This window comes from Myotis davidii, unplaced genomic scaffold, assembly GCF_000327345.1.
Source record: "Myotis davidii unplaced genomic scaffold, ASM32734v1 scaffold238, whole genome shotgun sequence".
NCBI lineage: Eukaryota > Metazoa > Chordata > Mammalia > Chiroptera > Vespertilionidae > Myotis > Myotis davidii.
Genome location: NW_006293779.1, coordinates 11,321,762 through 11,335,857, shown reverse-complemented (window position 1 = coordinate 11,335,857; position 14,096 = coordinate 11,321,762). Strand labels below are relative to the sequence as shown.

At 44.9% G+C, this 14,096-nt stretch overlaps 1 protein-coding gene across 5 annotated transcripts in view; it reads left to right on the top strand.

The window, feature by feature from the left end:
* The window catches only part of GEN1 (GEN1, Holliday junction 5' flap endonuclease), a 51,185-nt gene that overhangs the window by 36,715 nt on the left and 374 nt on the right, over positions 1-14,096 (top strand). For 2 of the 5 annotated variants that reach the window (XM_015566410.1, XM_015566415.1), the window contains one exon: positions 6,736-7,076. In XM_015566410.1, the coding sequence (XP_015421896.1) occupies positions 6,736-6,966 (231 nt within the window). In that variant the 3' untranslated portion in view covers positions 6,967-7,076. Of the gene's footprint in view, positions 1-407; positions 599-2,929; positions 2,953-6,735; positions 7,077-7,361; positions 7,481-10,800; positions 10,898-14,096 lie in introns of those variants that run through there. The other 3 variants (XR_001514519.1, XR_001514518.1, XM_015566412.1) reach the window with 3 other exon arrangements.

Here is a 14,096-nt window from a genome sequence, read left to right as displayed (position 1 = left end):
GCAGAGGTTTTCTGTAAAAGCCTCTAGATTGTGTTGAGCTGGGGGTCAGGTTGGGAGCTGGAGGCATCTTTTCTGCTCTCCAGATAGACTCCTGGGAAGGTGCCTCTCCAGAAAAAATGGCTATGGAAGTAGGCATCTTCCCTCCTGAGCACACAGGGTAGATACTGGTGTGGGCTGGGCAATTCCTAAGAAAGCTCTTTTCTTAATGATTCCCTCCTGTCAACCATGTAGCTGTGGTCCCATGTGTTCAGAATAACAAGGGTAAGAGATGATCCTGGTCCAGTGACTTCAATCTTACCCAGCAAGCCCTGGCCCAACCACAGTTGCTCTTGGGGTGCAACTCACAGCCCGTTTTTAGCAAAACATTTTTCCTGACCATCTGTCCATACTAACATCTTTCTCCTCAGAAATGGTATGTACCCACACATAACTATCAGGAGGATAAATTGTCATCAGTGGCATTTAGCTGTGCCTGGAGGGATGCCTTTGATCACAGAACCTACACAGACTTTTCTGCATCTTGATATTATCTATTCTGGAGCAAATACTTGACCTGCTAATGACAGTGTTACTAAAGATCCCAACTTGGCCTCATTTTGCTAGCTTGCAGGTGATGACATTTTCTCTTTTTAAATATATTTTTATTTATTTCAGAGAGTAAGGAGAGAGATAGAAGTATCAATGATGAGAGAGAATCATTGATCGGCTGCCTCCTGCATGTCCCCCACTGAGGATCGAGCCCGCAACCTAGGTGTGTGCCCTTGACTGGAATTGAACTCGGGACCCTTCAGTTTGCAGACCGACACTCTATCCACTGAGCCACACCGGTTAGGGCAACATTTTCTCTCTCTCTCTCTCAACATTTTCTCTTTTTAGAAAGCACTCATCATTGGTAGCAATGCATCCAGTAGTTCTTAGCCCTTCTTTGAGTGATAAAAACCTTTAAAACTTTATGAAATCTATACATCTCCTTACCAGTAAAATATACCTGAGCACATAAGTGTTTTTGTCATGTGCTATATTGGACACTCGGGAATCCCATCCCTGACCTCTCTCACACTGCAGACCACTGTTCTAGAGTGAGCATCCTGGTCCAGAAACCTCATCTGGTTCCCTGTACATCTCCAGATTGCAGTGGAGTTTCTGGTAGATAGTAGACACAGTATTTGGGAAATGTTGCAAGTTGAATGAATTAATCTGGAAGCAAATTTGTGATACCCAGGCCCCTGGTAAGAATGTCATTGAGTGGCACTGCGTGGTCAGGTGGGCTTTGGATCCCACTTAGAGCAACACTGCTGTAGATCAGAGAGGGGTGTGGGGGCTGAAGAAAGAAAATAAGGAAAATAATGGTATTTGGGGGGCACAGATACATTAATCAGAGCATGATCAGGATAATCTCTCTTTCTCTCCTCACTCCATTCTCTCTCACTCTTATTCTATCTTCCTTCTTCTAATCTGCTGTGGTTATCAAGAGCTTTTGAAAGTACAAAGAGCTTTTGATCACTCTTCAGAATGATCAAAGATTAGCTAGTTGTCACACAGGCCAGAGCCACTGAATAAGTACCTTTGGTGGTCCCTGAGATGAGTCTGAGCCCACAGAGCCCTCCTGTTCTGCTCCCCCAGAGGGGAGACCCACAGAGCAGCCCAGGACCTGAGCTATTTCCCCGAGTTGTATTTCAAGTGCTTCTCCCCAAAGGACATATAAAGAACAGAAGATGCCAAAGCTGCCTCTGGCCATGGATTATGGAGAGCTCCCCCGAGGCTGCCTTTCAGAGGCACAAGCATGACCATTTGCAGCTGACATTGTCAAACAGTTTCCTGGGCTGGGACCCATGAGCAGCGGGACCACCATTCATGGAGCTGTGTGAATCATGGATGTCTGAACCTCATACCCATAGATCTTATCTCATAAGGCTTGGGGTGAGCCCAGGAACCTATACTCTTTTAGAACTACCAGGAAATTCTGATGGGGAATCAGATTTGGAAACTCTCGGAGGACTGTAGCACCACATTATCTGTTCAGTCCTCCAACTGGCTGACGTCACAAATTCCCATCTAAGATCTGGGTGTGGATGCCTCCAGGCCTTATCCCTCTACTTTTATTTCAAGACCTAGTTTGTTGTCATTTTTCCAGGAAGTCTTCCTGGGTCATCCAACAGAAATTTATCTCTCCCTTCTCTCTCCTCCCATGGCACATTTCCAGTGTCTTTATAGCAGTTAATATACTGGCTTCTCTACTCATGACAGTTTCCGTCAGCACTATGCAATGGAAATATAATGCCAGTCACATATACAACTGTTAATTTTCTAGTAACCATGTTTTTTTTTCAATTACAGTTTACCAGTTTACATTCAATATTATTCCATATTAGTTTCATAGACAATCATGTACTTTATAGAGTAGTCCCTCCAATATTTCAAATATCCTCCTGGCTTCATACATAGTTATTACAATATTATTGAACATATTTCCTATGCTGTACTTCACAGCTCTGTGACTATTCTGTAATTACCAATTTGTACTTTTGAAACCCTTCACCATTTTCACCCAGCCCCATAGTCTCCCTTTCTTCTGTCAACCGTCTGTCTATGACTGGTTCTATTTTGTTTGTTTATTTTGTTCTTGAGACTCCACATATAAGTGAAATTATATAGTATTTGTCTTTCACTGTCTGACTTATTTCACTTGTCATAATACCCTCTAGATCAGCCGTGGGCAAACTACGACCCACGGGCCGGATTCGGCCCGTTTGAAATGAATAAAACTAAAAAAAAAAAAAAGACCGTACCCTTTTATGTAATGATATTTACTTTGAATTTATATTCGTTCACACAAACACTCCATCCATGCTTTTGTTCCGGCCCTCCGGTCCAGTTTAAGAACCCATTGTGGCCCTCGAGTCAAAAAGTTTGCCCAGCCCTGCTCTAGATCCATCCATGCTGTTGCAAAAGGTAAGATTTCATTCTTTTTTTTAGAACCGAATAGTATTCCATTTTGTACATGTACCACAGCTATCTTATCCACTCATCTATTAATGGGCACTTGGTCTGCTTCCAAATCTTGGCTATTGTAAATAACGGTGCAATGAGCATGGGGTGCATATATTCTTTCAAATTAGTGTTTTGGGTTTCTTTGGATAGATTCCCAGAAGGGGAATGGCTGGGTCATAGTCTAGTAGCCATATTTATCAAATGGAGTTAGGCAAAATTAATTGTACTAACATTTTTGTTAATGTTTGATTTGTAAACATTGTAAAAGAATGTTTGATTCAACATATCCAAAAGGTTACTGCAACATGTGCCCAATATAAAAATCATCTGTGAGATAAAATGGCTACATTTTCTAACCATACTAAGTATTTGAAATTTGATGTGTATTTTACACTGACTGCACATCTCAGCTTTGGCCACATGTCACAGGCTGACAGCCACAGGTGGGCCTGGAGGCCATATTAGCACAGTTCTGGTTCTCTGAGTTCAAGTCTGTGACTTTTGCTTTAGGTTCTTTAGAACTTTAATGTCCACTCCCTGGGCCCACTTTAAGGGCTTAGAAAATATTTGAGTGGATTCAAATATGAATTCCTCTTGGAGAGTATCCTTTGATGTTTTTTGTGTGTTTGATAGTTGTCTGTTTGAAGGCACAGTCTCTTTGGAGAAGGTATAGTATCTGTTTTAAGGAAGGGGAAGCAATCCAGAGCAGGTTTTATTTGAGAGGAGTGGGGGTTGGGAGAACCCCAGGGGCACAGTGCATTAAGAGAGCAGGAGGTAGTGCAGCCCAAGGGGCGGATGTCAGAGTAACTTCTCCATTGTGCACTGTGGGATGGGGCACCGGACTCGTACATGTGAGGCCCTGGTGGCTCTGCACCGTGCTCAGCCTTCTCTGCGCAGGTTCCCTTGGGCTGCCTGGAAAGCATCGTCTGCCAGAAGATTTGTTTGGAATGTAATGTGATCACTCGAGTCCCCAAAAAGAGCTACAGGAAGAACATGTTCTCAGCAAAGATTTTTTTTCCAAAAACGGGTTGAACCAGTTTATACCATTCATGACCACAGGCTTCCCATGAGAATTGCCTGGCTTACCTCATAATTCACCCATAGTTGAATTTGTCAAAAAGAATTGTCTCCAAGAGAGTGCCGTTAGGTACAAGATCATGGCTTTCCAGGGAAGAGAGAGCTCTTAAAGAAATCAGAGTTCTTTCCCGAGGTCCTCTGAGGTCAGGTAATCAGTGTATAGAAGTAGAAGGACTGAAGTTTGGAACTCCCCAGGCTGATTGTCACTCACAGGGTAATACGTTTGCTCCATACATAAGGAGGAGCAGACCGTGGCTGGATTACATCATTCCCAGACGAGGCTCAGGATGTGGTGACAAGGACCCACCTTTGGAGAGGAACACCCCTATCTTCCAATGTCATTTCACCCATTATCTGGAACACCCAGACATTACAGATCTTAATTTGTACACTTGCTAGTAGGGACTTTTGGTGGTTTATGCAAAGCACTGTAACAGGCGGTTAAGGCCTTCGCCCACTAGCATGTGAACTTAAGGGAGTTACTTTGCCTCTTTTAGCCAGGGGTTCTTCTCCGTGAAAGATGGGTAGTAATAATCCCTACTTCCTCGGCTTGTGTGTTGATTAAACTGTGAGATAGAGGACTAATCAATGCACGAAAAGTGCTCCATAAAAGTTCATAATGATTTGAAAATTAAGCCCAACATAAACCAGGATAATTTAAAGTAGAAAAGTGAGTTTTAAAAGAGTAAAGAAATCAATATTTTTCAAGTAAGAGGATGCTGACTACACACCATTGCACAGTAAGTGATGGGCAGCTGAGGGTAATGAGAAGGAAGGAAGCCTCTCATCTTAGTCCCCGGCTCTTAGTCTAGTTGAGTGGACCAAACTGCAGGAGGAAAACCTTGTGTTAGCCTGTGAGGCTCCCACTATAAGAACACCGGAGGCCACAAGAAGTTGCCTGGTAGTCAGAATAGACCAGAAAGAACCATTAGGATTTGGTTAGGCAGTGGGACGGCACCACTCACCCGAGGCAGATGCTAACCAAGGCATAGCAATGGGATGAGCTGCCTGTCTTCCAAGGAGAATGATGGAGGAAGGGGAAGGGTGAGGATGAAATAGGAAGCTTTAGTGACAAGAAGGGTAATAAGATCAAAAGACAAAACAGAACAAGGGCTCATCAGCAGGCATAGGCCCTACAATATTGGGGAAAAGATGCTGAGATCCATAAAATGGCAACAGCTTATATTGTGGAGAAGAGATGGGAAGGAAATGGAGGGGAGCAGGGAATTCATCTCCAATCCCATTGTCTGTTCCGTGGCACAGACACCCCGAGGGCTCCCCAGCTCTGCCAGGAACACTCTCCCGCAGTGCCTGTCACAAACGCCGGTGACTGACAGGATTGTGCCCCCTCGAAGACTCTGCTTCCCTTCTTTAGGAATACCTAGGAAAGGCTCATCTAAGGCACGTACCTTCTCTCTGCCTGGCTTTCTCACCTGTCCTTGCCAAACCTGGCCTTCCTATAAGGAATAATTAGGTTACATCTTCAGAACGTTTTGAGCTACAAGAAGGGAGGACATTGTGCACACACGTACAGGCACGGCTATTTTCGCAGGATTCCGTTTCCTCTCTTCTCTTTGAATCCATCTCCTGGTAACAGCTGTCTGGCTCCCTAAAGCCAGCAACAGCTGCAATAATGAGCCCACCATTTGAGCCAGGGATGACACAGGCTCAGCCCCGAGGTGCAGCTGTTCTTTAAAGCCTGGTGTCTCGACCCTCCCCCTGGCCTGGAGAACAAAGAGGGCCATTCATTAACCCCCCCACATTTCCAGTTTTCACATGGGGGGATCCCCTATTCCTTTTACCAGTGGTGCAGTCTCGTAATTCTGCCGCTTATGCGTAGTTTTACCATAAGAACGCTCGAGATGCCTCTCTGACCTTTAGTTTCCAATTCCAGTGGAGATGACACCATTATCCATATCTTGAGCGGGTTATGAAGTTCCCAAGATGTAACAGATATGAAAATCTTCTACAAACTATAAGGCACTGCTCCCATAGTAGTTTTTATTAAGGTCCTTGTTCCTGAGTTTAACAAGTGAAAAAAATTACTGAACAATTTAGGACAGTGAAATAAACTGTCTGCATTGGACTGTCCATGTAAGTGGTCACAGGAGTGAGGAGGCACAGAGGGTTTCTGGAGAAGACAATTGGCTGGACTTAGGGACCAGTAGAACCTGAAGGGTTAAGGGAGAGGAAGGGACATTTGGGGGAGGGACATAGCCCAGGTAAAAGGCAAGAAAAAAAATGTGTTCAAGGGACAGTACAGAGCCTTCCTGGAATGGAGCAGAGAATGGGCACATAAAGTTGAAGGGCCATGATGGGTCGGACCGGGGGTATTCTTACATGACAGGCAGGGATGTTGTCAGGAGAGGTCTGAGTGGCATGGAAAAGTCAGGAGTGATTGAGATCGTCCTGCTCCCTGAGTCCTGTGGCTTATGCCTATTTAACAGTCAGGACAAAGGGGCCCATACGGGACATGCTCTTGGTTTCCAGGGGCCAGGCTCAGTAGCTTTTGGACCCTGCAGGTCTTCATCTGTCCAAGCCAGCGGCTCCCCACTCTCTGCTTATTAGAAAAAGAGATTATCCAGCTCCAGCCTAGACTCACCAAATCAGAATTCTGGGAGAGGGGCCCAGGAATCCTCCTGAAAATAAGCTTTCCTCTCTCCCCAGGTGTTCTTGTCCTTGTGGAATTGTGGGAATGTGACCTTGATGACTCCCTGCGCCAGGAGCCTCATCCACAGGCGGGCTTCCTATGCTGACGAAGGAGGCGACTGCTCAGTCTACAGAGGGCTGGGTAGAGTCACCCAGTGCTCTGTGCCCCACCCACCTGTGACTGAGAAGACTGGCACTTTCTTCAGGAACAACTTTCTCTCTTTCATCTGTCTTGTTGCCCTACCCTGAACCTCCTTCCCATTTCTTTCTCCCCCATGCAAGCTAAATGCAGAGCTCTATCAAGGACTTAGTAATCCTCATGTCCTATTTATCAATGTTCTATTCTCTTTACAAGAGTATTCCCCCCAATCACCTTCCTCCCTTCCCTCCTCTCCTTCCCTCCCTCCCTTCCTTCCTCCTTCCCTCCCACCCTCCCTTCCTTCCTTCCTTCCTTCCATCTTCCCTTATTTCCTATCTTTGTCTTTTCTTTATTTTTAAATAAATGTAAGTACCCAGATGCTTTGATTCACCTTGAGGGCAACTGTGATTTTTGAGTCTTTTTCCTCTATTCATGGACCTACTCAGGTCAGCTTTGCCTAGTCACTGCTTCTAAAATTTTAAATTATTATCTTTTTGAAATTTAGAAAATACTGACAACCATAAAGAATAAGAGCAGCTACTAATGACTGAATGCTTACTATGTCTGAAGACAGTTATCGAGAAATTTCTTTACATGTATGAATCTTCACAAGAATCCTGTCAGGTAGGTACTGTTTTTATCCCCACATTATAAATAGAGAAACTGAGGCACAGAGAAACGCCTTGGAGGACCGTCTTAGTGCAAATTGCTGTCAACTTTTTTGACACAGGTATTAAAATGCCACCCCAAATGCCAGTACATTACCTTCTTACTGTCACATAATTAATGAAAGCAGAGGGATCCAGGTTTGAACAGGAACCCTATGCTTCTAACCATGACACAGACTACCCCTCAAGAATAAAGTGACCTTCAATTCCTATTACCAGAAATAACCAATATTTTTTTAAAATTTTCTTTATTGATTAAGGTATTACATATGTATCCTTATCACCTCTTCCCTCCCCTCCCCCATCATGCTTTCACCCCCTGGTGTCTGTGTCCATTGGAAATAACCATTCTTAAATACTTCATCATTTTTTCTATGGAAAAATATGTAATTGGATCAAAATATTAAGTTTGCAATCTTGATTATAAATTCTTAGATTATATTTCCTATGTTATATGTTCTCCATAAATATGATTTTCATTGACTAATAGTATTCCATCACATGGAGGGGACATAATTTATGTCATCATTCCTTTGTTGTTAAGTCTTGAGGTTGTTTCTAATTTTTTACTATCATAATACTATGACAAATATTTTTGTTCATAAATTTTGACTGTAACTAATTCTGTAGAATAAAGGCCGTGTGTCAAAGCTATTTTAAAATCTAATGTGCAGTCTAGAGACTTTAGAATATTTAAGAAATCTCACCAGTTGACCCACAACAGTGTGTGTGAGGGACCATTTCCTCACCCTCTTGCCAACGTTGCCAATTTGGGAGGTGAAAAATGACTTCTCCTTGTAGTTTCCATTTACATGTCTTTGATTACTAGCAAGATGGGACATTTTTTTTTTACATTTACTACCACTTGCACTTCTTTTGTGAGCTGTCTATTCATGCCCTTGTTCATTTTCCCAGTAGTGGGCTCCTGTTTTTCTTATCCCTGTGAGATCTTCATAGCCATAACCTTTCGACTCTCAGATTTGTGAGAAATATTTTCCCTGGTTTGGTCTTTGCCTTGTATCTGCTTTCTAGGTGCTAATTAGCTTACAAATATGGAAATCTAAATTTAAAATGATCTAATGTAGAGGCCAGCATTTCTGAAAATAAGCAGCCTTTTTATGCAGATATCTGACTAAAAACATTTGTAGTATTCATTTTACTACCAGGAGTTTCCACATCTTAATTACTGGCCTTGGAGGGGACTAGAGAAGTAACTTTGCACGTCTCTGCTTTTCAGGCTGATAAAAACAGGGAACTCCTAGGAGGACCGCCTCAGTGCAAATTGCTTTCAACTTTTTTGACACGGGTATTAAAGCGCCACCCCAAATACCAGTGGTAATAAAGAATCCAACTTAAAAGGGGGAGTAGGTGTAAATGTAACACATGAGATTTTTTTTGAATCTTGCTAGCCAGTTGCTGAAGAATTAGGGGTGAAGCACTCAGAGCTGCTTCCCCTCCTGAGCCTGTGGGGGAAAACCAGGCTATTTGGGGCTAAATGTTGACATGAGATTTTTTGAACCAAGAGGAAATGCTCATGTTCTCTCGAGACAAGAATCATCCCCACATCCTGCCCTGTTGTTCTCAAGGGAGAATTAGCTGCCACTTCCTCTGTTTTTCACCCTGGTCCATGCTCTCATGTTCCTCTGCCCTACACAACGCATTCTCTTCTCTACCACCCTCCTGTGGTCCACAGAACAGCCCATTTTGTGCAGATGTGATTGATGACTGTCCCCCTCCCCCAAAGAAACATATTTTTATATATAGAGAGAAACATCAATATGAGGTCAGCTACCTCCTGCATGCCCCCCTCGCCCCCACCTTGGGATGGAGTCCACATCCCGGGCATGTGCCTTGACCAGGAATTGAACTGGTTCAGGTGACCCTTGGGTGCACTGGATGATGCTCCAACCATCTGAGCCACAGAGGCCAGGGTATTTAGTCACATTTTCCAAAGAGAAGGAGGCTTATATTCTGATCAGGAACCACAGGGGTCCCACAGGGATGTGGTTACCTGTCAGTGGATTATTTTAAGGGAAAGCCACGCTGACTTGGTTTCCATCTACATTCACTCAACAAAGAAAATGCACACAGTGCTTGGCTGTGGAATGGGAGGACGAGTTGGGATCTTGAGCTCAGGCTGTCAGCGTGTTTGAGGGGAAAGGAAGCCATACAGATGTTTGGGACAAGAAGGATGCTCTTCCTCCCCACGTTGCTGAGTTAAGGGGATGGAGATAAACATGATTTCAGGTCGGGGAATTCTCCTCAGGAATGGCTTGAGAAGTCCACAGGGTTTTCTCTTTCTGTTCAAAAAGGCTTCTACAGTTCAGCATATTTATTTTCTGTCTCTCGTGTGTCCTATGAAGTAAGCCACTTTATTTCATTTCATTTTTTTTTTTTGGTCCGTATTTTGTCCTGGTAGAATACTTAGCCTGTGAAAATCATCTATTTGCTCATTGCATGATGCTTCACAATGGATTTGTAAGAGGTCTAAAACCAAAATATTATGTTTTGGCTTTCCAATGAACCTCAGACTCAAGTCAGGAGAGCCAAAAACTTTCAGTTTCCCGGGTTAGTCGGGAGAGTAATGACAGTGACCTTGAAAGGAACGCAGGCACTGGCCTTGCTAAAACTCTCACAGCTCAACAACACAGGAGTTCTATGCCAGTAACCAAGTAGGGAATGGCTACTTTTATTTCTCTTGACTAGCTCAAGGACACAGGGAGACAGCACATTGCAATTAGGAGTTTTCTTCTCTCTCTCTCTCTCTCTCTCTCTCTCTCTCTCTCTCTCACACACACACACACACACACACTCCCTTTGCCCCAAAAGCATTATCTGTTTTTTGGTTGTGTGTTAGTTGGGTGCCAAGATTCTGTGATGGCGTGAAAGAGCGTGTGTTTTTACCTTAGTCCTAACTGTGTTCAAACACCATCTCTATCTCTTTCCCAGCAGGAAGTTCCAGGGTCTGGACAGGCCGGAGGCTGGCATGGTCAGTGGGGTCCTGTGGCTGAGGCAGAGGGACTGTGGAGTATGCAAAGGTTGGGGAGTAGACACTAAGGGCCAAAGACAGCTACTGACACCTGGCTGCACTGAGTGTCTTCGTGATGAGCTCAGGGTTGGAGGCAGTGAGGACAGGACGTGGCTGCATCACTGCAGAGGATTCTGGGCGTGTCAACTGCAAGGTGTTGGGTGAGGCTGTGGCCTTTAAGGAGAGGCTGTTTCCATTGACCTTGGGCGAGGTCCTTAGCTTCTGAGTTTCATTTCCTCTCTTGTAAGGTGAAGACGAGGCCTACCATACCAAATTATATGGAGGATGACATGAGATCCTGTATACAAGGCTCTCATTTCTGGCACCTAGCACAGAGGAAGTGCTGTAAGTACTCAAACAAGGAAAGTGTTCTTACTTATTAACAACACATAAAATTATTTGTGAAAGAATGAGATTTTTTTTTTCTAACATTTTCAGTTATAGGAAAATATGCGTAAATGTCAACTTACCTGCTGTTTAGTCAAGATGGTTGCCTGGCCGTAGGCCAGGGAAAGCACTAGAAGGTGGTCGGGGAGACAGATGCCTTCTGTTCTGGAGCTGCAGGTCCAAAGTTGTAAAACAGCCTTAGGACAGGAACAAGGGCCCTTTCAAAGCCTGCCCTCCCCTGCTCCTCCCTCATGATGTGGAAGCGCTCGCTGGAGCCCGGCCCTCCAGTCCGACCACCTGGGTCTAGCGTGTCTCCTCCATTTTTTAATCATGACCGTGAACAACTTTTTCTACTTCTCTAAGCCTCCATTCTTTTCTTATATAAAATGGGGACAAAAATAGTACTTTCTTTAAAGGATTTTTATAAGATCCCAATGGAATAAATCATACAAAGCCCTTAACACTAAATAAGCTTATTGGGGTAACTATGGGTATGGCCAAGACAGGGGCTGCCTTTGCAATTGTACACACAGCACTCCCTTCAGACTGTCAGAATCAGCCCTTCCATGAATCGTGGCAGAGAAGTATGTGGGTGCTAACCTGTCTCACCCTCTAATTTAGGAATGAGGACGGGAAGTCTAAACCTACTGCATCCTTTTAGCCCCTTCAGTGCTAGCGCACGGGCCAATCTCGGGTGTTCTGTACACACTGACCATGTGATTGAATGGCACCAATCACTCTTCCCGATTTTTAACTGTGTTGCTGCTATAGCTTGAGTCCAGGCATCTAGAGCACTACAGGGACCATCGTGCCGATGCCCCTGATGGTTCTCAGGTGTTCCAGCCAGGGGTTAAAGCCTGGCCCGAGGCAGCCTGCCGAGATCTGAATCCTGGGCTACCAGTTATGAGGTCTTAGGGGTGGGGTCTCCGGTGAGTTACTTAACCACTCCGTGCCTCAGTTTCCTATTAGTACAACAGGACTGGTGGTGATAATAGCTTCTACTTCCTAGGGTTATTGTGAGGATTTTGTGAGTTAATCTCTGTTACACACCTGGAGTGCTGTCTGGAGCAGCCTCAGCCTCCAGGCCTGCCCTGCTCAGCAGCTGGAGCCGTGGCCCCGGCTCTGCTGTCCTGAACCCCATGTCCACAGAATGAGCTCAGAGAGCTGCGGGGAGACAAGCAGGCCCGTGCACATCTGGTTCTGGTTTATCTCTTACTAGAGAAAGAGAGGGTACATTGGCAAGCAAGGATCCCAGGCAGTTTCCTTGTTCCCAAAACAGGTTTGGGGGACCAGCAATGCCGGTTGCCTGAGGTCAGCAGAGGGGAGTGAGAGCACGGGAAGTCGTTCTGATACCAGCGACAAGATCAAAGCCGACGCTTATTAAGTGCCGACAGTGTACCGAGGATTTGGCAGATGTTGTCTCATTTAGAAAACAAAATTTCGGAAAGTAGAAGTTTAAGGAATAAGCAGTTTTTGAAAGAAGCTATAGAGAAAAAAGAGAGAGAGAGTTAGGGAGTCTGAGAGCAGAGGTGATATTATGTGGAAAACTGGGATGTTTAGAATGAGGATTGAAAGCCGACTGACAGTGGCAACCCCAGCGCCTCGGGTCAACCGAGAGTCCCTTCTTTTTGAGTCGCATTCAGGTCACCTGCCTCTACCACAACCAACTGACATAGAAAAAATCGTATTTTTTAAAGGTGGTCTTACGGGGATCTTGGCTTGACCACTTTCTGCCAGGGAAATCTTAACTGAGTCTTTAAACCTCATAGAGCAATGGTTCTCAACCTTCTGGCCCTTTAAATACAGTTCCTCATGTTGTGACCCAACCATAAAATTATTTTCGTTGCTACTTCATAACTGTCATGTTGCTACTGTTATGAATCGTCATGTAAATATCTGATATGCAGGATGGTCTTAGGCGACCCCTGTGAAAGGGTTGTTCGACCGCCAAAGGGGTCGCGACCCACAGGTTGAGAGCCGCTATCATAGAGCCTTAATACTTTCATCTGTAAACTGTTGGTTTATTTTTCTTAATAAAGGTTAATTAGAATATGTGTAAGTGTCCTTAAATAGTAGCAGCAGATTCCTGGCTTCCCAATAAGAGCTGAAAGAAAAGAAAGGGGAGGGGAGAGGAGAGGCAATCACTTGTTACATTTATTATGTTTTATTAATGTTATTCTGCCAGATAGGGCTGAGGGTCCTTTAGTAAGTAGCAAAATTAAGAGCATTCCTCCGCAGATTGCCCGAGTGAGCGTTTTCTTCCCCGAGCCTACTTAATTAAAAAAGACCATCCATGTTTTAATTAGACCATTGACATTTCGCTTCAATAACTGCAAAGGGGCCTTAACTAACCACGTTAGAGGACACACTGCTATTACTCTGAAATGTAACGCACTGTGCTTCCGATATTCATACTCCCTGGTGGAATTAGCTCCGTGGAGAAAAAGGAGCTCTCACGGGACAAATGGGGACTCGGAGACACCCTTTTTCGAAGCCCAGGTCTGTCTCTCAGAGCATGTAGGAAGTGAAGCAAACTAGCGGGACCATCCAACCTCACACATCCCCGGGCATTTGGAGCTGGGGTGGGGAAAACAGGCAGGCTCCCTAGTTAATTTCACACTTCCCCTATCCATTTCAAAAACAAGGTGTGACTCTGCAGCCAGATTTCAAAACAAAACAAAACACAAAGCACCTTCAGAAGGCCGACTGCCAGGTACCCTACCCCCTGTCCTGCCTTAAGGATCGTCCTCTATCCTGGTGTCTGCTGTGACAAATCCCAACCTGCTCAGTGAAACCAAGGGCTTTCAGCTTCTTGGAGGGTATTTCCTGCTCCTTAAGGCTCTGAGTTTACTGGAGCTGCCGGCCTTTGTCATTCTGCCCATAGGCTTCCTGCACGCTACAAAACCCTGGGGGAATTGCCTAAAGAGGGAGAAAAGGAGGAAGCTGGCATCCACCATGTCTTCTCCTCCCAACAGCCCTATGAAGTAAGGGTTTATTGTCTGCGTTTGGCATAGGAAGGCATCCAAGCTCAGAGGAGGTACCTCCTCCCTAGACCTGTTTCTCCAACAGCACACCCCACAGGCTCTGAACCTCTAGGTGGGCTGAGGGGGGAGGGGGGAGGAGGCCCTCTGGGGCACTCTGCCCCTCTCCTCCGGCC